This window comes from Meles meles, chromosome 6 (genome assembly GCF_922984935.1).
Source record: "Meles meles chromosome 6, mMelMel3.1 paternal haplotype, whole genome shotgun sequence".
Classification (NCBI taxonomy): Eukaryota; Metazoa; Chordata; class Mammalia; order Carnivora; family Mustelidae; genus Meles; species Meles meles.
In genome coordinates this window covers 19,576,886-19,599,178 of record NC_060071.1, presented here as the reverse complement: position 1 = coordinate 19,599,178, position 22,293 = coordinate 19,576,886, and the positions used below count along the sequence as shown (strand labels likewise).

General features: G+C 47.0%; 1 protein-coding gene across 1 annotated transcript; it reads left to right on the top strand.

The window, feature by feature from the left end:
- Positions 1-5,488: 5,488 nt before the first annotated feature.
- On the top strand, positions 5,489-14,505 carry SELENOS (selenoprotein S). Its single transcript, XM_046008732.1, has 5 exons — positions 5,489-5,644; positions 6,337-6,471; positions 8,361-8,467; positions 11,308-11,476; positions 13,905-14,505. The coding sequence occupies exons 1-5, from the start codon at positions 5,569-5,571 to the stop codon at positions 13,982-13,984; spliced, it is 567 nt and encodes a 188-aa protein (XP_045864688.1). The 5' UTR covers positions 5,489-5,568; the 3' UTR covers positions 13,985-14,505.
- Positions 14,506-22,293: the final 7,788 nt, after the last annotated feature.

Sequence of the window (22,293 nt, the reverse complement as noted above, 5' to 3'; positions counted from 1 at the left end):
GACCCCTGAACAGTCGTGGGGGATTGCTGCCAGCCGGATTCGCTTTTGTAAAGTGCTCACAAGGTGCATAAGCCATGAAGGAACTCAGCCTTCAAGGAGCTGACAGCCTAGATGGGAAGACAGAAGTGAGGGCAACAGTGGGGCTAAACCTGCGTGCAGTAGAAAAGAAGAGGGCGGAGCATTCAGAAAGGAAATGGAGCTTGGGTATCAGGAGAACTTGGCCTGCACATTTCCTCAGTATGGCCCTAAACCAGTGCTTTCCAGCCGCAGTGTGCTATGAGCTTCAGGGCACCGTGTTCAAAAGCAAGATCAGGGGAACTGGGGCTGCATTTCCAGTAGGTTCTCAGGTGCTGTCCCTCAGAGGATGACACTCCCCAGATGATTTCCAGCCTCCCCTCTCACTACTTCCTTAATATCTACCTGACGCCGTTCAACTCCTTCTAGAACAGTCCTGTATGACCCATTTACTGTTGGCCAGAACCAGAGTGCATTGCTCTGCTCTTCTTGTACCCTCACCTTGACAGACCGGAAGGCTGATGTTTTTTAATGATTTCCTGGGGCATTCAGGCACCCAGGAACTAACCCAAATAGACAGTAGATGGATTTATCCACTAGAAGTTAATTTAATTTAATTTGAAAGGAAGATAATCCTGCAATTGATGCTCTGCTGTTCCCCTCATTAAGGCGCCCTCTGGGAGTAGAGCGTTACTAAGTATACATGCGATCAGAACAGAAGACCTCTGGGGTGGGGAGGTGGTCTTAGGAGATCTTCCTGGGCTGGCTTAGAATTTAGCTTCTACAATGTCTTTCATGACAGAAGCCATGAGGCTGCCTTTTCTGCTTCCACAAGAGCCTGTCAGTGCACATTGACCTGACAGGTCAGCTAAAATGAGTCCAGTTTTTCCTCCATGCTTAAGATCTAGGGAAGCTGTTGCCATCCTAGACAGGAGGCTCCCTGCTCCCACCATTTGAGCCACCTATCAAGGGGACTCTGAATGGGCCTCTGGTCACTACCCTCCGTAATAATGAACTGGTTGCGGATCATTTCCCTCCAGTCACGTTCCTAACCTCTAGCTTACTTCTGGTACGGCTTTCAGGGTGAGCAGTCCTTAAATAATACGAGACTCTGGTGCCCTTGCCTGAGTGGATCTACACTAAACAGGATTGTTTTGGCACCAAACGGGTTAGTGGTCTGTGGTTAATGATTTGCAGGCTGCTAAGAGAAAACAAAAGGTGGTCTTGTTAACAGTACTTACACTGTTGTCCCAAGTGAGGATTTTGCAGAAACTGACAAGATGAATGTGAGGGCTCCTTTGCTTAGAGCTCCACTAATCTCAGGACCAGAAAAATGGGGTTTGTCTCAATGCAGTTTTTCCCAGAAGCCCTATGGTTTCAATGTGCAATTTTGCAGAACATGAGGTTCACTCAAAGATAATAACTTCTATCATCTTATAGTAGGAACTTTTACCGGTGGCATAGTCATGGCAATACACAAAATAATTATTTCTGTGCAACTACATTGAGATGCTGATTTGAATATTACTAGTAGTAATACTTGTAGTATTGGTGAAGGGTAGTTGGAAGAAAGGCACTCTGGGACAAGGTGCCCTCCCACAAGAGGAAACCACCCTTAGAAGGATTTTACACCACCCTGGAAGGGGCCCTCCAACCTTTCCCACCTAATAGATGACAAAAATCTGATTGGATAACAGGTGCAGGGAGGGTAAATCAGATTAAAACAGCACTCCAACAAAGCCCATAAAAACCCCTAGACTTAGAAACCTGGATGGCAACCATCTGGGAGCTCTTTCCTCTTTGGGAGCTTTGTACTGTCATTTTACTGTCTTTGCTTTGTTGTCCAGCACTCTTCATCTGGTCTGCATCTTCATTCTTCGGAGTGGCGTAACCAAGAACCGGGGCACTGAAGGAGAAGGAAATCCTATAACGGCATTTATAATTAGGTTTTGAGATTCTAAGAACTATACATTTAGGAAATTATGTAGTTATATATACAAATACATAGTTTTACATGTGTAGATATTTAACATAATTTAAGTGCCACAGTAGGGGGCTCCTGGGTGGCTCAGTAGGTTAAACATCTGCTTTCAGCTCAGGTCATAATCCCAGGGTCTTGGGATCAAGCTGCATGTTCCCGGCTGGTTCTCCTACACAACTCTCTCTCTCTTTCTCTCTGTCTCAAAATTTTTAAATACTACAGTAGGAATCAACAAGAATGTCGTTGAAAGGGTCATCCAAGTTTGAGAAACAGTTTGATTGCCATCTCTGTAATCCCCCTTAGCTACCAACACCTTTAATCCTGTCTTGTTCCCTGTGCTTTTGTGAAGAGGTGAAGTTAGGCAATTTATCAGTTAGCTATTGCCGCAGTAATGCTGCCTAACAAACCACTCCAAACCTCAGGTTTTTAAGTGACAACCACCATTTATTCTCATAGCTGGCTTTGCTTTTCCTTGCAGGTCTGGGTGGCTCAGCTTTGCATATCTCATTGTCCTTGGGCAAGTCAGCTAACTGGGCGGTGGCACAAGGAGAAAACAATAGAGACTTCTTAAGACCTGCTCTGAAAACTGACGCACTGCTGAGTCCGCCTACTTGTCATGAACCTAGGCAAGCCACCTGGTGAAGTCCAAAGTCAAAGGGCAGGCAAATAATACTTCTTCCACCCTGAGGCTATTGCAAGGATATGTTGCAAGAAACAATGATGAATTGCCAATCATTTAGTCTACCATGGTCTGTGACTAGTTGGGATATCTTTGACCTGTTTTTGCAAATAACCCCTGAGCAGTTATACTGAACAAAGTGTATGTTGAAATAACTCTAAGGTTCTAGATAAGCTAGGGGAGATGATACACCCTGATTAAAGTGACAAAGGTAATGCATAAGCCAGGCTAGGAAGAATAACTTCTATTAATGGGAATTTAAGAACAGCATTGTGCTAGGAACTGAAGCAGAACCCCTTTATCCTTGCAGCCTCATCATTCAAAACCTATTAGATTTTAGTTGAATATACTATTCATAATACTGTGAATACATATGTAAACAGAGACTCGTTTATAATAGTATGCAAAGGTACCTTATTCTTCGTGTTTAAAAATGTGCATTATTTTCATTACTGTTGTGCTGGTTTCTATTTTATATCACAATGTCCTGAGTGAGAGGAATTATTCAGTATTTTTGTTTAAATGATAGAGATTAAATGTTAAATTTATTCCATTTTCATGCCTGCAGACACTGCAGGGCAGGGTCGGTAAACAAGGCAAAAAAGGCAAACTTCTCCCCCATTTAACCATATACAATATTTTGGCATTTTTATGATATTTAAGTTGACTTAATTCATTGACTTGGTTTGAAAGCTGGCAACAGTAAGGCAGGATCTCTACAAGGTAGGATCTTCCTCCATAGCTACTCCAAATATCGTAACTCCTGAGCTACACCGTGAGCTCTGAAATGATGTTCACTACAACATTCTTGAAGCTTTCACATCTTAATGTGACACCTTCTGTCAAGGTAGGGAAGTACCTGTTAAAAACCTTCTTAGCTGGGGCACCTGGGTGGCTTAGTGGGTTAAAGCCTCTGCCTTCGGCTCAGGTCATGATCCCGGGGTCCCGGGATCGAGCCCCACGTCGGGCTCTCTGCTCCGCGGGCAGCCTGCTTCCTCCTCTCTCTCTGCCTAGTTGTGATTTCTGTCTGTCAAATAAATAAAATTAAAACAACAACAACAAAACCTTCTTAGCCAAGGCACCTGGGTGGCTCAGTGGGTTAAGCCTCTGCCTTTGGCTCAGGTCATGATCTCAGGGTCCTGGGATCAAGCCCTGCATCTGGCTCTCTGCTCAGTAGGGAGCCTTCTCTCCCCCACCCCCCTGCCTGCCTCTCTGCCTACTTGTGATCTCTCAATCTCTGTCAAATAAAAAAAAAAAAAAAAAAAAAAAAAAACAAAAAAAAAAACCTTAGCCAACCCACACCAGCAGCAATCTTAACCACTAAGTTACTATAAGAAAAAATCAAACCAAGCATTAATAGAAAATTGTGCCCGATCCCTTTTCAGGATATTAACACTCTGAGAGACAAGAGAGGTCCTCATCAACTGCTTCCATGAACAGTGACTCCTACCGTATTGGGTACCTTTACCCAACCAAACATAACCAAACAAGCTGGGCAATCCCCATCTCCTGAGTAGTTTATCACTATTTATACACAAGGTATATTTATTTTTTTTTTAAGATTTTATTTATTTATTTGACAGACAGATCACAAGTAGGCAGAGAGGCAGGCAGAGAGAGGAGGAAGCAGGCTCCCGGGGAGCAGAGAGTCCCATGCGGGGCTGATCCCAGGACCTGAGCTGAAGGCAGAGGTTTTAACGCACTGAGCCACCCAGGCGCCCCCACAAGGTATATTTAAAACTGATCCCAAATCAAGTATTGCAGTCATAATCCCAAGAAATAGTTCAGTTCTAGCATATCAGGTTCCTGCAAGATACCAGATGGAGGGAGAAACCACTTTAAAACAGAGTGATGGTTCATCACCTTTTACAAGCGAGAGGAAAATATCAAGGAGAGAATAAAGTGTCGCCCTCCTAAACTCATCAAATCAATGGCTGTCTTCACAGCCTTAATTGACAAAATCCAGAGCCCTCAATTTCCCCATTTCAAGAGCCCATTGTCAAGGCCAAGAGCTTTGATGTCATCCCTCTTCGCTGTCTTTTCACGACTGTATTCCGGATTCTCCACCCTCCTTTCGAGACACAGCTAGGCGTGTTCACCTCAAAAGCTTCTCCAAAAACACTCAAGCCCAAATTTCAGATACGGTGGTCAAGGTAGGCCTGGGAGCGGTAGTGATGGGAGAGGAGTGGAAGGCGCTGGAGGAGGGCTTTGCAGGCGAGGACTAATGGCCAGGAAACTATTCTGAACAACTCCGACCGCCCTGTGGCATCTAGTAGTGTTGGACTGGATACGTGCTGGAGCTACTACTTTAATTCTCTCCCGGGAGGCTTTGGCTCTGGAGGGGAGGAGAACCGTGAGGGTCCACGGGGCTTCCTTAGCCCGAAACGGAACCGGGGCAGCTGGAGGAGGAGGCTGCCAGGGTTTATCTGCACGCCTTGGTGGCGGATCTCGGCGGCAACCCTCATCAGTCGGGTTTCTGCTGGCCTAGTTGTGTCGCCCAGTGGGCCCGGGGCAAGGATGTGGGCGCAAATCCTGCTTCCAGGCAGCCCCTAACCCCGTGACCTCGGTATGCAATCAGTACAAACGTAAACATGCCAGCCGGTGTCAGCCCGGAGGCCTGTCACGCGGCTTCACTCCGGTGAGCAATGATGTGGCCCGAATACACCGCGCTCTGCAGGCCCAGGGCCTTCTGCCACCGCCCCGCCCACTCTTCCGGCCCCGCCCGGCTGGCCACGCCCTCGCTGTGATTGGCTGAGCCTCAGGGCGGGGTGGCGCCACGATTGGCCGGGACTCCGGGACGCTGGGCTCCGGAGCGCGCCACGTGTATGTAGGGGCGGGCCGGAAGGCAAAGGCTCCAGCTGACGCGGCCAGGCCGCGCGGCTGGGTGGCGGCCATGGAGCGGGACGGGCAGCAGCTGTCCGCGCGGCCGGCCCTGGAGACGGAGGGGTTGCGCTACCTGCACGTCACCGGTGAGTCGCCTTGGGCCGCGGGCTCATACCGCCGGCTCCCCCGGGCGCCGCCATGTTCGGTGGGTCGTCCTCTGCTGCGCGCTGGGCCGGGCCTGGGGAGGCCTGGGGAAGCCTGGCCGGCAGCCGGGCTGCGCCGCACGCAGGTCCGGGAGGAGGGCCTGGAACACGCGCGGAGGCCCTCCCGGAGCCACAGTGCTCTGGGCGGGGCCGTCGGGCACCTTTTTGCGCGAATCCTTTACTTAATGCGAAGCAAACCCTTCCGGGTTGCGGTTACTGGAGCCACTCGGCCCTGGGCATTTTCCTCCAGGTCTCGCGTCACCCCCGCCACCCACGACCGGTGCTGTGTCGGCCCCCACGGCCACCTCTTTCTATAAGTTCCTGAGGTCGGAAAGGCCTCTGCCCTCCCGAGCCGGATAAACTTCCTTTCCCCCATCAAAACCCGCTCTGCAGTGCCCTCCGGCCTCCGGACTTGCCCCTCAACTCCCCACATGGTTGAGGAGTCCCTTCTCGGTGACCCCTGAATTGTGCTCGCTTCTCTTCTGACTGCCTCCTTAGGAGGCCATTTCCTCCGCTAGACCCGGAGGGTTTTGAGGGCAGGAGCTACACTTCCCGTCGTCTTCGTTGAATTTTATGGAATAGTCTAGTAGTGTGGTATGACTTTAAGTTTCCTGAAAACTGTTGCTTCTTTTCAGTGGGCTCCCTGCTAGCCACCTATGGCTGGTACATCGTCTTCAGCTGCATCCTTCTCTACGTGGTGTTTCAGAAGCTTTCCACCCGGCTGAGGGCCTTGAGACAGAGGCAGCTGGACCGAGCCGCAGCCGCTGTGGGTTAGTGTTGAGAAGTTAGTCTGTTAGGAAGAGCAAGAAGTTCATGATTCTAATCTGTGTGAAAGGAAAGCCATTTTGTGCCTCTGTAATTGATTTTGGGGAATGTGCAGTAGCTTTTCTTTTCTTTTCTTTTTTAGTAAATTTCAGAGATTTTAATGAAGTGGAAAACCTGCTTGATGGTGGGTAGAGCACTCACTGCATATCCTGTTAAATGGTTTTTCATTTATAGCGTGGATTGAAATGAAAACGTCACAGCTTCTCCATACTTGTGGGTCTGCCTGTTGGATCTCTAGAACCATCGCGAGTGGCAGGAAAGCCGTGGTTCTTTATATCCACCACATTTTGATTTTCACTACTTCCTCATCGGATCTGGTTTCAAATTACACTTGGTTGTTTCGGAAACATATTCCCTCGGAAAACAGGAGCCTTTTTCGCTAGGCAGAAGCTAGTTTCTGAGGACATATCTAAAAGAAACATCAACCACTTTGAGAATGGCAGCTCACTGAAATACAAATCATTCTTCTGACTCAGCACCGTTAGAGTTTGGGGAGAAAAGCAAATGTCGTAACACAAAAGGAGTCACTAGCGGAAAGACTTAGGAATGTCCTTCTCTCAAACATACCTCTCTTGTCCTCCCATGAAATTCTGTGGTCCTGCCATTCTCTCAGTCTTTTGATTGTTGGCTGTACTTCTGACAACAAACTACATATTACAGGTGTACATCTTGCATAAATGTGGGATTTCAAGAGGGTGGCAGGGGTGTTAGGAAACAGCGTCGGTCGCCTGGTGAAGCCGTCTCTACGAGTGTCGTGCTCGCAGGGTGAGACCCTTACAACTCTTACAACTGGAAAGTAGGTTTATAAGATGACGATAGGCGGGCCATTTTTAGAGAGGCTTATTTGTTTCCGTGAGGCACTGTGAAAAGTAGGCGTGCAGTCAAAAGTGTTATGTTGCGCTGTTGTACAATTTTGTAGGGAACATGGTTAAAAAAAATCCACACTCAATTTTATTTTAAGAATGACCTGAAAGTTAGAAATATTACCAAAATTTACATTTCTGTGAAGTGGAAGTATGATTTTGTTTTGTTTCTAAAGATAAAGTTCTAGTCATATCTCCCACCACGCAAGCACAGACCCACACATCCATTGCTACCTGGACCATAACACTTTGAGCCATTTTATGTGGATTCAATGAAGTGCTCTTTTTTCCACGACTGTGTAGGTAGTGATGGTTGCTTATACTTTTGGAGAGTGCTGATGTGAACACATAGTTCTACTTAGTTTTCTTTAAAAATTGGCCACACCACTGTGTAGTTGCCCTGTGGTGGTTCTGGGCAGGGTTGTCTGAATAGGTGAGCAGGTAGAGAGCTTGACAGTGTATTTATATAAAACAAAGCAGAGAAAACGATAAAACTGGGGAGCTCATTTCCATTAATACTAACTGGATGGATTCTTCTTTTCTGTAGAAGCAAGCGTAAAATGCCTAAAGATCTTTACCTCTTTGTGGTATGGATCTGGACTAAATAAGCGATGACTAGTGGTCGGAAAACTCTGTCTTCCCTTGTTGTCTTTTCCAATTCTGGTCAGGTTGGAGACTGGATGTTAGAAGCCCAGGTTGTGGAATAGAATCTCGGGGTGCCCCTCAGACCACTAGGGAGCCCAGAATACATGTTTCTCACAGGGATATCTGGAGTCCTGAACCTTTAACGGGGGGCTAAGATCCACGGCAGTAGGACAGTCTTCTGCCCCCATAAGCAGCAAAATTTATGCACAGCAGGAGAATTTTCATATAAAGTACATGTTTTTACACTGCTTGACATCAGTACTTCTGTATCCTCTAATAATATGACCTCAGGAGTTTTTTTCTCAAATTTTTTCCTGACATCTTAGAACCTGATGTTGTTGTTAAACGACAGGAGGCTTTAGCAGCTGCTCGTTTGAAAATGCAAGAAGAATTAAATGCACAAGTGGAAAAGCATAAGGAAAAACTAAGACAGGTATGAGCTGGTTTTAATTCAATACGTGCTCTTAAGAAATATTTTGCTGCTTCGTGGGTGAGAGAGAGAGAGAGAGAGAGAGAGAGAGAGTGTGTGTGTGTGTGTGTGTGTGTGTGTGCGCGTGTGCGCACGCGCTTGCTTGCTTGCTTGCCTGCATGTCCTCTCCACCCCTGCCCCTTAGGGGAGGTACTGGAAACAACTAATTATGGCAGAATCAATTCCACTTAGCTCAGTATTGGTCAGCATCCTTTCTTTGTGCAATACCTTAACTGTTTATGGAGTAAATACTCTTTAAAAAGGGTATTTTACTTTTCAGTGGTCTTTTTACTTTTTACTTTTCAATGGTCTCTTCACAGTATTCTGGACACACAGAGTACACATTCAGCTTCTTGCTCCATTGTCTGTCTCAGGCCTCATCTCTCACAGGATCTAGCTTGGTGGGGCTGTTCAGTGGACTGAGGGAGAGCCGGGGGGAGGTCAGCAGTGGACCCAACCCAGGAGTGAGATGGGGAGCAGGAGGTGGAGTTTTGAAAGATGTTTTTAAAAGGCATGTGGTTTGGTTGGTGATCAGTAGGAGGGGAGGGGGAAGGAGGAGCCAAGGACAGCTGTTGGACATGACCTGAGCAGTCCAGTGGGTTGTGCCACCCTTCACAGAAGCAAGGCCACCCACCAGATTTGTCCCAGTCTGTGTAACTGAAACAACCGAGTTGTAGACTCTGCTTTCTAAGAAGTTTCGATCCAGATGTTTCTGGCCCTTCTTCATCTTCTCAGAAGAAAGCGTCTGCATGCTCTAAGGCAACAGAGAAATTGGACTTCCTGTTGGTTTTGCCTCTGTTTCTGGTGTTTCCAGGGTCCTGTGCCTTTCTGCCACCACTAGTGGCTCTTGTGGTTTCTGCATGGTCATCCAGTATGTGGCTGGTCTCCCCAGCTTGGCCAGAACCCAGGAGGAGAGGGCAGAACAAGACCACACCTCCTCCACAACGTTCTGCCTCCTTAGTCACCCTGTCTTGGCAGCCTTCTTCACTGTTCACTTGCGTCCTTTCAAGTTAAATGCAGTCACTAACCTAGAATTACTAGCACATTACTGTTACTTATTTAATTTTTTAAATCATACAAAGTAAAAAAAAAAAAAATTGTTTGTTATAAAAATCTGTACCATGAAAATTAAGTCTCTGATCTCCTCGTTCCTCTACCTGCTGCTGCCCAAGCATTCCATGTTTGATTTTTAGGTTTTTTTCTAGAAATATTTATCTATAATACAAACACCCGTAGAAATTTTTCATTGAAATGGCAGCATAGTATACAGATGCCATTTTTGAGCCGTTCTATTTTAGTTTTTCTCCTTGTTGATCTCCAGCCATTACTACTGCTTTGTTCCGAGAGCTATAGACTAGGTCGAGTTCCTGCTCCATGTCAGAACTGATGACTTCAGTGTCTGAATTTTTCTGTGTGTGTTAGTAAAATAGCTTGATCACTTGTGCAGTTTGCTGATGGAGCTGAAAATAATCTTTTTAAAAGATTATTAAGACTTTTTAAAATTGTAGTGTGGGGCCCCCCCAAATCGGGAAAGGGACCAAAGCCTGTGTTCGGTTTTAAGATTGTTATAGCACATGGGGTTCTGTCTCCTGTACCTACAGGCAGAGTAGTAATAACAAACTGAATGAGTCTGTCCGACCCACAGCTGAATCAGCTCTCCTGCCTGCTGTCTCAGGACCCGTCCGCTGTGTTCCATCCTGGGGTTCTGCATATCAGCTAGGGGTGTAGACTAGCCTTCAGGCCAAGAGATGATTTCTTCCTTGGCCTCTTGTCCCTGCAGACAGTGGAAGCGTGAGGTCAGGTATTGGGGTTTAGCAGCAGCAGCCCCTGAAAGCCGTGGAGAGATTTTCTGGAAATGTGCTTCCTAAGGCATCTCCTCACATATCCCCGTGACGTCAAGTTAACTGGAACAGAACGAACAGGAGTTCGGGCCTGGCTTCCCTGGGGAGTGAGGAGTGTAGGGCACAGAGGTTTGTGCACAGGCAGGTTGCGGTCCTGTGCCCAGCTGATGGGCAGGCATGTTGCTTTACAAGGAGGAGGAAGCAGAGGCGAAGGTCCAGGGCACTGGGTTTCCCTCCCACCTGGGGAGCCTGCTCCCTATGTGCTGACAAGCTTTCTCAAGTGCTCATTGTGCACAGTTTTCTGCTGAAACTAGTTTTCCTTTGTTTCCAGTAGTACTTGACTTTCAGAGTCCTTTCCCATCCGCTCTCATGGGAGCCTCACAGTCTGCAAAGCAGAGGGAGTGAGCGGCTCTCCTTAGGTACCTCCGCCAGGTGGCACCAGAGCAGGCCTGCCAGCCACGCTCACCCATTCCAAGTCCAAGTTCTTCTGTGTTACAAAAATGTCCTACCGTGGGCAAGTTTCAGAAGAATTGAACTGGTATTCTTTTTCCATGACACTTCTTGCTTTCTTTACTAGTTTATAAAAACATGGGTGCCTGGGTAGCTCAGTTGGTTAACGTCTGTCCTCCGTCTCTGCCTTTGGCTTACTTAGGTCATGATCCTAGGATCCTGGGATCAAGCCCCCAGCCTGGCTCCCTGCTTAGTGGGGAGTCTGCTTCTTCCTCTCCCGAATCCCCATTCACATTCTTTCTCTCTTTCTCTCAAAAAATAAAATCTTAAAAAAAAGTTTCTGTGAGTTAAACTCCTACCATTAGATGACAGCAATATTATTAACTAAAGAAAATGTAGGTGAAGGTTTGGTTTAAAGGACTTTAAAATGAAAAAATCACCAAAATTAGTGTTTTCTATGGGAAAGATGGCAGTTTACGAATTCATACTGTTACATGTGCAATTCTCTCTCAGCTTGAAGAACAAAAAAGAAGGCAGAAGATTGAAATGTGGGACAGCATGCAAGAAGGGAAAAGTTACAAAGGAAATGCAAGAAAGCCTCCGGAAGAAGACAGTCCTGGGCCTTCTACTTCATCAGTCCTGCCAAAACGGAAAGCTGACAGGAAGCCGCTGCGGGGAGGTGGTGAGTACCAGACAGTAAAAGATTCTGAGCAATTATCGGGTAGGTTTACCTTGTAAAAACAAGATTCTGTTTCTTCCTTTTATTATCTATAAATTGAAGCTAATTCCTAAGCTTGGGATTATGAAGATAAATAAAAGAAACGCATACAAAGCATCCATCCCTTAATGGCTCACCAACTTGGTGAGCTCAGTGCCCCCGTTGCCCAGTGTCCCAGGGCAAGGATGTGGGTGTAGGTCCTGCTTCCAGGAGGCCTGTAACCTCCTGGGCCTCAGTGTCCAATCAGCAAAGAAAAAGAAAAAAAGTAGGGGGCGCCTGGGTGGCTCAGCGGTTTAAGCCTCTGCCTTCGGCTCAGGTCATGATCTCAGGGTCCTGGGATCGAGCCCCGCATCGGGCTCTCTGCTCAGTGGGGAGCCTGTTTCTCCCTCTCTCTCTGCCTGCCTCTCTGCCTGCTTGTGATCTCTCTCTCTGTCAAATAAATAAATAAAATATTAAAAAAAAAAAAGAAAAGAAAAAAAAAGTAAACACTGAATAAGAAATTGAAAAAGGAGGTCGGTCACGGCTCCTCAGATGTATGCCTCTCACCCTTGTCCCACATGGCCCTGGCAGGGGAGAGGTAAGTAGAGGGGCGAGGGATAGTTTGCCCCCCACTGCAGAGGAGCGTCACAGGGCTAGAACACAGTGGTTTTCGTCCTCCCAGCCATATCCAGCTTGTTTCTTGCAAATAACTTTCTCAAGGAGACATGGACGGATGCTCATTCAGAGCTTTCTTCTGTGTGCAACCCCCGCCCCCCGCACTCTAGGTGATGCGGTCGCTCTCTGTCTCCATCCCATTCTTGAGGTCTTTCACATCCTTTTGGGAAGATGTGACTCACACACAAATGAAAATAAGTCATGTTTGTGATCTGCTAGCAGTTCCGCGTGGAGCCTGAGGGAGGAGAGGGCAAAGGCGCCGGAACGCTTTGTGGAGGAACCAGTTGTAGGCTGAATGCTTCTTATTCCCCGTGGGAGGAGGGGCTGTCTGTCTGTAGAAGTGCTGTGGAGGCTGGCATCATGGGGGGATCCTGGAGAGACTGGCACGTGGGCTCTGAGGCAGCGTGGACACGAGCTGGGCCGCCCTTAAAGGCTGAGCCCCATCCCCTTTGTGTCAGGAACCCAGAGCTGATTTGCTGGAGGAGCGATGTGTCTGAGGAGAAAATGCTGTTTTAAAACTTTCTCTCCAGATGCCTGAGTGGTGCAGTTGGTTAGGCGTCCGACCCTTGGTTTCGGCTCAGTCATGATCTCAGCCTTGTGGGATCAAGCCCCGCATCCGCCTCTTTGCTCAATGGGGAGTCTGCTTGAGATTCTCTCACCCTCTCCCTCTGCCCCGCACCCCCACTCCATACACGTGTGTTCTCTCTCACTTGCTCTCTAAAATAAATCTTTTTCTAAAAAATCAGCTGGAAGTTGGGGCGCCTGGGTGGCTCAGTGGGTTAAAGCCTCTGCCTTCGGCTCAGGTCATGATTCCAGGGTCCTGGATCGAGTTCCGCATCGGGCTCTCTGCTCAGCAGGAAGCTTGCTTCCTCCTCTCTCATTCTGCCTGCCTCTCTGCCTGCTTGTGATCTCTGTCAACTAAATAAATAAATCTTAAAAATAAAAAATCAGCCAAAAGATATTTTTTGGAGCAAACGGTGATATTTAGAAGAGGAGTGGATGTTGTAGGAAGTGTAATGCATGACTTGCTCCTGGTCTCTGTCAGTGTTTCCAACAATCCTGAGCTAGGTGCTGTCTGGCTAGCTTGGTTTTATCGATAAGGTAACTGAGGCACGGGGAGTTAATGCCCAAAGATCCCACAGCAAAACCTCAGTTAAGGTCTCACTGGCCAAAAGCCTGAGCACTCAACCTGGTCACCTAATGTCCATTAACATTGGGTTAATAATGTTAATTATGTTCCCATTAACTTTGGGAAGCTAATGACTGGGCGGGGTTAGAAGTGAAGGCAAGGGTCCATCCATGACCCAGGTCTGATGGATAAAAGGGCAAAGTTCCATTCTGTTTTGATTTTTCTTTTTACATTTATTTTCTGCAGCTTGCACAGTCCTTATTTGAATGTACACATTTTATGAAGCACTGTAGCAGAAGCCTTCATATGCTTAAATTCAGTGATTTTGAGAGGTTTGGGGGGCAAATTTCTTGCGTGTTTTGGAGAGTTTTTATGTTTCTGAGGAGTTAAGACCAGGAAGCTTGATGGCTTCTTTTATTCCCACCAGAAAGTCAGTTCAAGGTGCAATGACAGAATATAGTATTTTTTCACATGGTAGCTAAAAGTTTTATGAAAAGGTCTGTGAGAATAGCATCCATATCTTCATAGTGCTTTGTGTGTCAGGCTCGCGATTTTATGTTTTATACAGAATGTTCCCAGTACTGTTTTGCTTCCTTTTTCTTGTCCCAGGTTACAACCCTTTGTCTGGTGAAGGAGGTGGAGCATGCTCTTGGAGACCCGGACGCAGAGGCCCGTCATCTGGTGGATGAGGCTAAGAATCTTGCTGGTGTCACTTTTGACATTAGCAAGATGAATCGGTAACCCTGAATTCAATTGCCTTACGCACACTTTTCACAGTGACTAGTCAAGAGGAGTGGGGTTTATTTCTGCTCTTAACTACACTGCGTCTTTAATGGTTGAAGCCAGCATAGGATATAGACATCACCACTAGCGGTAGTGACAGTCGGTCACACTTCAGTTAAGCCAGTGACTGCACTCATTGATTTCGTGGGTAATTGCTAGTTGGTAGATAAAGCCCTCCAGGTGATTAACAGTCTTGACAGAAGAGACCTAATGATGGTTCTTCACGTTAGAAGTCCTTGCTGGTTGGACAGTCTCTGTGACAGGTTGCGTTGAATGATGTCTTCCTTGTAAATGGTGAGCCCACCAGCGAGGATTACTGATGCAGACAGTTGATGGGGTTGTTTCTGTATATTTATTTTTATGTACAGAACTTTGTAAAAAAGATACTGTATATATTAAAAGAAAACGCAAAAAAATTTTTTAGCATCTTTTTTTTTCATTTTTAGCATCTTTATTAAATTCAAGGAAATTTCTTTGCGAACTTGAATTTGTCTGCCAAATGCTAAACAGCTTTTTATCATTCCACCATAACCTCCTATCGCTACTTCTTTTCCCTACTCACTGTTTCTCTCCTGTGGTGAGCGAGGTGAGTGACAGTCAGCTACAATGATCCCCAGAGTTGGCAGATCCCTTGGGGTTTGTCCATAGAATCAGGTGCTCAGAGCTGAGTTGCTAAATTAATAGGATAAACAAACATCTTGTCTAGAAGTGTCTTGAGGGCCAACCAGATTTCTAGGGGCCCTTTTGGTTATTCCCCTCACACCATGACTCATTTGTTATGTTCTTGTCTAGAGACTCTGTCTGGAGGACACTACACAGGGCCAGAGAGTAAATATTTCAGGCTGGGCAGGATAATAGTGTTGGGTTTGTCTACTTTTTTAGAAAAAAATTTTTTTATTTAAATTTAAACCCAATTAATTAACATAAAAATGTATTATTAGTTCCAGAAGTAGAGGTAAGTGATTCATCTGTCTTATATAATGCTCAATGCTCATATAATGCTCAATGCTTATATAATGCCCAGTGCCCTCCTTAAATGTCCATCACCCAGGGTTTGCACACTTTTCTTAAGGAATGTTGAAAACAAAACCAAAGATTCTTAGCTCATGGGCTGGATTCAGCCTATATGCTGTAGTTACTGATCCTGCTGTCAAGTCGAGATCATAAGAAGGAACAAAATTAACCTGCATGATAGTGGTAATTAGCCAGAAAAGTATTCTAGAGTGGTCTCATATGTCTAAATTAGTCAACGCTTGTTGAGTATCTGGTATGTGTGAAGGATTCTGAGGTCTTCTTGATATACATAATACATATAGTCTGGTCCTGTGTAACTCACAGTCTCTTGCGGAGGGTTTGGGAGAACAGAAACAGGACACTTGAAGAACAGTGTATTTACAAATAGGTTGGAATAGTCTCGACTAAAATTCAAGTCTGAAGACATTTGAGTTTAATTTTGGGTGGGGACAGCGGGGGCTCCAGATGAGAAGGTCAATGAGAAGGTCAATGAATACAAGTGTGAGGCTTATGAGGTTTAGGACATCCCAGTTCCCAGTTTTTAACTAGATTGGCTTTTAACCAGCGTAGAAGGTTTACAGCATGGGAAGTTTCAGACTTGGATAAAAGTATTTGATCCAGATTCGTTGTTTACATTGAGAGATTCCCTTGTAGGCTCCCAAAGGAACTTCTTAATAATTCTTTCCTTCGTGTATTTTCTGTAGCTGAAAACATGTGTTAAGTTGCTCTCCGTGATTCATTTTAGAAGTAGAAGGGCATGTTTTGATATACTCTGAGATGTGACTCATTTCCCTCACGCCTCATTTTTTCCATAAATCTAGAAATTAGTCATGAGCACATGGGAAGAAACAATGGTTGAATTCTGAGCCTTGATCACCGTGGTCGACTTCCCTCTTGTGTTCCTAACAACCAAGGGCTATGGATAACCCAGATGGGAAGCTATCTGGCTAATGAAACAGTTATATGGGATAGTATTACTAAAAATTAATATTTGGTTGTTAATTAATATTATTAATGGGTGAAAATCGTGTGCTGCAAGCCTAGGGCAGAAAGCATTCCAAAAGGGTAGACAGAGGAAGCCAGGGATGGTGGGTCTTGCTCTCCTCTTGAAAGGATGAGGAAGTGGGACCAGAACCTGAGGACTGTGGGGAAGAATGGAGTGGGCCATGGAGGAGCCATGTCGAACTGGGTAGAACGCTGCCCATGCCTCAGCGAGGGGCTACAACTGGGATGGCAGCTTGGAACTGGTGTGCTAGACACGGCAGGCACAAGTGTCCAGTGATGAATGTGTGACCCAGTCCTTTCTGATCATGGGGTAACATTAGTAGATTCTTGGGCAAAATACATGTGAATCATCAGTTGAAACTCTGGTAGCTGGAGTTCTGTCCTTGGCCGACGCACCTGCCTCTGTACATGGGGAGAAAGACAGTCATTGGGGTCTTATTCCCTCCTCACGGACTCCACTCCTGCCTCTCCTTCCTCTCCCTTCCCCTCTGCCATCGCTGCTAGCTCTTCACCCAATATTCACATGCTTTGCCTTCAGACCAGAACAAGGCTGTATCGAATAAACCAAGCCCCGTCTCCCTCTGGTGTCCTTCCCTGTAGTGCAAGCTTTGAGTTGTCGCCGCCTGTCCTCTGCCTCTTGCCCTGCCCTCTGCTTCACACCAGGCTGTCACTGGGTCATCAGATTTCAAACTGGTAGGACTGCTGGTCACAGCTTACCTGGCCTGGTAGCACTTGGCCCCTGCCTGCCACCCTCCTTTGTCTGCCGTAGCACCCCGACACTGGGCTTTACTCCCCGACTGCCTCCACCTCTCCCTTTGGCAGTTCCCTCCCTGCCACAGTGTTCTGTATTCCCTCTTCTGTTCCTCTTCCTCACCAGGGCTCTTCTTAGGGTCCCCCATGGTATTAAGTCTGGTGGATCATTCTCGATACTCCCCTTCATCAGCAAGCATTATCTGCAATAATTGAGCACTCCTTGAGAAACACTGTTTTCTTGACTTCTAGAACTCCACACGTTACTGGTTTTCTCCTACCTTTCTGGCCGCTCCTCAGTGCTTTATTTTCTCACTTTCTGACCACTGAATACTGGAGTTAGAGGAGGTTAGAAGAGGAAAGAAGGTAACCAATGTCAGTGGTGTTGCAGAAACTGCAGCTGTACAAACCCCTTACTCACTGGTTGGCTGGCGCTCGGCTGGCCAGCAGGTGACTGGGCCTGTGTTTCTCCATCTCCGGCAGCCCAGCTGGGCTTGTTCACATGCTGGTTCCGTTCTAAGAATAGTGTGTTAACCTTTCCCAGTCTGTCTGCATCACATTTGCTACCATCCCATCAGCCAAGGCAATTCCTAACTCCAGGCCCAATGCAAAGGGGAGAGGATGACTGCTTCTCAAAGGAGGAAGCCAAAAGCACGCACAAGATGCAGAGAGGGGAAAGAACCTGGCCATTTGCAGTGGAAATACTGTAAATCCCCTTGGATCTTATAATAGCCATCTTTCAGCCTGTGAAATCCCCAGTCTGGATCAAGGCTGCCCTCACTTGATCCTTGAGGACCATCCCCAAGATTTACAACCAAGAGAATTGCCTCGCAAAGGGGAAGAATCCAGCTCTGATAAATCTGCCACTCCCCAGTCCCAGAAGGATCCTGCAAAATGGCCTGGTAATCGGCAGGGGCCGGCAGGACGCGTGGCTCCCTCAGACAGGTTGAGGAGTCAGCAAAGGAGCTAACTGCAAAGGTGTAGTTGGCTTTAGGGAAACTGGTAAGGGAGGGTACAAGACTGGGGGCAGCTAGCAACACTGGGGAACCGTTGATGCCCTCTCCCCACCACACAAGCCTGAAGAGGCACAAAAAGAACAGCTACCAGGACCCTTAGAGAGAGAGGGCCTGTGTGGAGAAAGCCACCTGACAGGCCTGCAGTAGAATGAGCCAACTGTCACTTCCCAGTGAGAAGGAACCAGAATAAATCCTCTGACCCCACTTTCCCACCCACCAGTCTCTGCCAGTGTCTTTCACTGGCTAAAGTGGGCTGAAACCTGGAATCCCTGCAGAAAACATGGCAGCTAAACTGGTCAGCTGATCCCCTGGTGGTTGCTACAGGTTGAACTACGTCCCCTAAAGGATACGTTGGAAATCCTAACCCCCAGGACCTGTGAATGTGACCTAATTTGGAAATAGGGTCTTTGCAGATGTGATCAAGTTAAAATGAGGTCTGGGGCATCTGGGTGGTTCAGTCAGTTAAGTGTCTGCCTTGGGCTCAGGTCACAATCCTGGAGTCCTGGGATGGAGCCCTACATCAGGGTCCCTGCTCAGAAGGGAGTCAGTCTCTCCCTCTTCTGCCTTTCCCCCGACTCATGCTCTCTCTTGTGCTCACACACACACTCTCTCTTTCTTTCTCTCTCTCTCTCAAATAAATCTTAAAAAAAAAAAAAAAAAAGTTAAAATGAGCTCATTCAAGGTCTTACTGAATGAGGGTGGGCCTGAATCCAGTGTGATTGCCTACCAGCTGCTGGGGCGGCCCTAACAAAGCCCCACAGACTGAGTAGCTTCAGAGACTTTCTTCTCTCACGATTCTGGAGGCTTGAAGTCAAGGGTGTCTGGAAGCTTGCTTTCCTCCTGTCTCAGAGACGGTCACCCTCTTGCCTCTTCACAGGGTCTTCTCTTTGTGAGTGGGCACGAAGGATTTTGTATGTGTCCCAATCTCTTATTTATTTATTTGATGGGCCAAGATCCCAAGCAGGGGGAGAGGCAGGCAGAGAGAGAGAGAAGAGGAGGAAGCAGGCTCCCCGCTGAGCAGAGAGCCTGAAGCGGGACTCGATCCTAGAACCCCAGGACCACGACCCAAGCCAAAGGCAGAGGTTTTAACCCACTGAGCCCCCTAGCCTGCCCCCCAGTCTCTCTTGAAGACACCAGTCAGGGGTTGGATTAGGGCCTACCTTAAGGCCTCATTTTAATGTAATGATGTCTTTAAAGGCCTTATCTCCATATGCAGTCATATTCTGAGGTACTGGAGGTTAAGGCTCTAACAGGTGACTTCTGGGGAACACAGTTCAGCTCATAACACTGATGTCCTTATAAGAGGAGACACACAGAAGACCACCATGTGAAGACAGAGATTGGAGTGAAACAGCCCCAAGCCAAGGAATGCCTGGGGCTCCCAGGACTGAGAAAGACAAGGAAGGATCCTCCTCTAAGGGCACTGGAGAGAGCCTGGCCATGCCCAGGCTTCATTTTGGGCTCTACCCTTTAGAACTGTAAGAGAGTAAAACCCAGTTCGCGGGCATTTGTTAGGGCAGCCAGAGGAAGCTAATAGAGTGGCCTTAAAGATGGCCTCTAGAGGTGGCCCTGAAGACAGCCCTTCATCAACATATTAAAAACAGTGCTTACAAGGAGGCATCCGTGTTTATCAGTATCCAGGATAGAAATCGTGAGAGTGCTGGGTAATTTGTTTACCCCTCCGTACCCACTCTCCACCCCATTCTTGCCCCAAGAGTCTGACCTGTATGAGCTCCTGGGAGCCATCAACAGTAGTCCATTCATGGCACTACCTGGGGGTGCTGACTAGGCCACTTTGACCACAGACTTGAGATAAGGAGTCTAGCCGATTTGAACACCATTCCCTTGGGGCTCCAGCCAACACTAAACCCTGGATTCCATTTTGAGAAGTTTGGCTCCAGCGATCCTTTTATAATTCATTGTCCTCCTGACACCTTTGGAGTCCGTTACTAGGATTCTTCCCAGACTCCAGCCAGCACGGATAGATGACGTCCTGCCACACATTTCAGTGTATAGCTCTGCCCTCCCACTGCAGGCCTGTTTACTTCCATCTGGGCCATGTTGGGATCAAACTCTTCCTGCAGCCTGGAGGCCCTGAAGAGGGTGACGCTTGAGGCCTCAGGCTGTAATGGGCATCAGCAGGAGAGGCCGCTGCCCCAGGTGTGTTCATGGAAAGATGTTCCTGCAGGGGGAGGCTGGCTGGGGCTGAGGCAAAGGGATTTAGAGGTCAAAGTATCCAGCCTCCTCTGTGTCAACACAGAGCTCAGGGTCCCACTCTTTCCCATCAGTGCCCTTAGCATGAGAGACCATACAGGGCTGAGCATTCAATTGGTAATGCAACTCTGTAACCCTTGCAGTCAGGCTCTGGACAGCCATTTCTCCTGCACCCACACAATGGAGGAATTCCATCAGGGCTTTCTGATTTCCCACTTGGGTTTGGCATTGACCAAAAGTAACTTACCTCCGGTTTGTCCTTATCCCTGTCCTCCCTATACATTTGGGGGCCATCAGAAGAGGCCAGGTGACCTCACTGTCTTCCCAGTCCCATCCTTTTTTTTTTTTTTTTAACCACCTGGACTGTTTCTCAGCCCTTGGATCTCCTGTTGATTTGCTCTCCTCTCCTATGATGTCACTGGTGACACTTTGAATGCCTGAGATGCCACTACATGCCGTGGCTTACCAGTGCCCTGTTGCTCATTCCTTAAACATATGAACAATGCAGCATTGTCCCCAGTCCCATTTTGAGGGTCTGCTTCCCACACCCACTCCCAGGACATTCACTGTAGGTAGCAGACAGGGTCTAGGCTAGAAAGAGATGGCCTGCATGAACTGGGCAATCAAGAGCCCAATACAGGGACTGCATACAAAAGCATGGGCAGGGTTTAGGAAGATGAAGAAGGGAGGGTTTAGTGGCCCAGGGCTGGCAACACTCCGGAGGTCATCATCACCGCCAGGCCTGAGGCAGCAAGGAGAGTACAGAGCTGGAGCCTTCCACAGAGGTAGGGGGCCCAGACAGTGGCCTGTACCATGTGCTGCAAATGCTCTCCGGCTCTGAGGTGGTTTACAGTAAAGCATATGTGAACAGTGAGGTTAGTAAAAGAGCCGTATAAAATGAGAACAAAGAAAGGAGGAAAAGGACCACATATAGTTCCTGTTACTGAGCTTTTAATTTTGTTCTGAGCTTCTCAGTAACCAAGGCCAACAGGGAACCATAAGTTGTTTGCTTCTTGTTACTAGAAAAAAGAGAGATGCCAGGCATTTTGGGGGAAGAGAGTCGATCCTGGCACTAAAGTGTAAGATAAATTTCAAACATCGGACTTCAACAGAAGAGAAATCAATGCTAGAAGACATCATAAATGTGCCTAAGAACAGGTTTACAGTAAATTCAAGTGTGGTTTTCAAAAACAAACCAGGAATGCTGTCTTTCTTAAAAAGACAAACAGGAAAGTTAAGGGTATCGCATTCATGCATAATTCAGTGGAGGCAATATTCATAATGGGTCAAGCCCAGGAGGGCCCAGTAGGCTTCATCAGTTACTGGTAGGTAGTAACTCCCTGGAGTTTGGTGTGTTGAGAATCACCTGGCTCCCAGGGCTGTGATGGATTGGATGCTACCACAGGCAGGGGAGCAGGGAATGGAGGTATAAGTAGAGGAAATCTGTCAACATTGGTCTAAGTCGATATGGGCCACTGGTCACATCTGGTCTTAGAATCTACAACACCCAGCAGAGTGATGGATAGCTTGTCCTTTCCTATCAGAGATTTTCAGTCTTCCACTGCCTTCACTTCAGCATTGGTTGCCTGCAGCACCCATGAGCATGCCCAGGGATCACCCAGAGTCCCCAACAGGGCAGTTGTAACTATATGCCTTCTGCACTCACCCCAGAAACCCGAAGTGAGTGGAAGTGCTGTCACAGTAGGAATAATGTCATATTTATTTTAATTTCCATTTTTACAAGTAAACCTGTAGATTCTGGGTTTTAGGTCATGTTTAGAAAGGCTTTTTCTAGGGGCACCTGGGTGGCTCAGTGGGTTAAAGCCTCTGCCTTCAGCTGGGGTCATGATCTCAGGGTCCTGGGATCGAGCCCCGCATCGGGCTCTCTGCCCGGGAGAGCAGGGAGCCTGCTTTCCCCTCTCTCTCTCTGCCTGCCTCTCTGTCTACTTGTGATCTTTGTCAAATAAATAAATAAAATCCTAAAAAAAAAAAAAAAAGAAAGGCTTTTTCTACTCTAAGATTCCCTCATTCTCCCAGTACTTCTTTTAAACCTTTGATCAAAGGTTTGTTAGTTGGAATTTACTTTGGTATAAAAAGGAAGAATGTGATCCAACTTTTTTCCCCCAAATTGCTATACAGTTCCATCTTCTCTTCATTTTTATACTATACCAAATCCCTAAATATATTCAGGTTTATTTTAGTTTCCATTCTGTTCT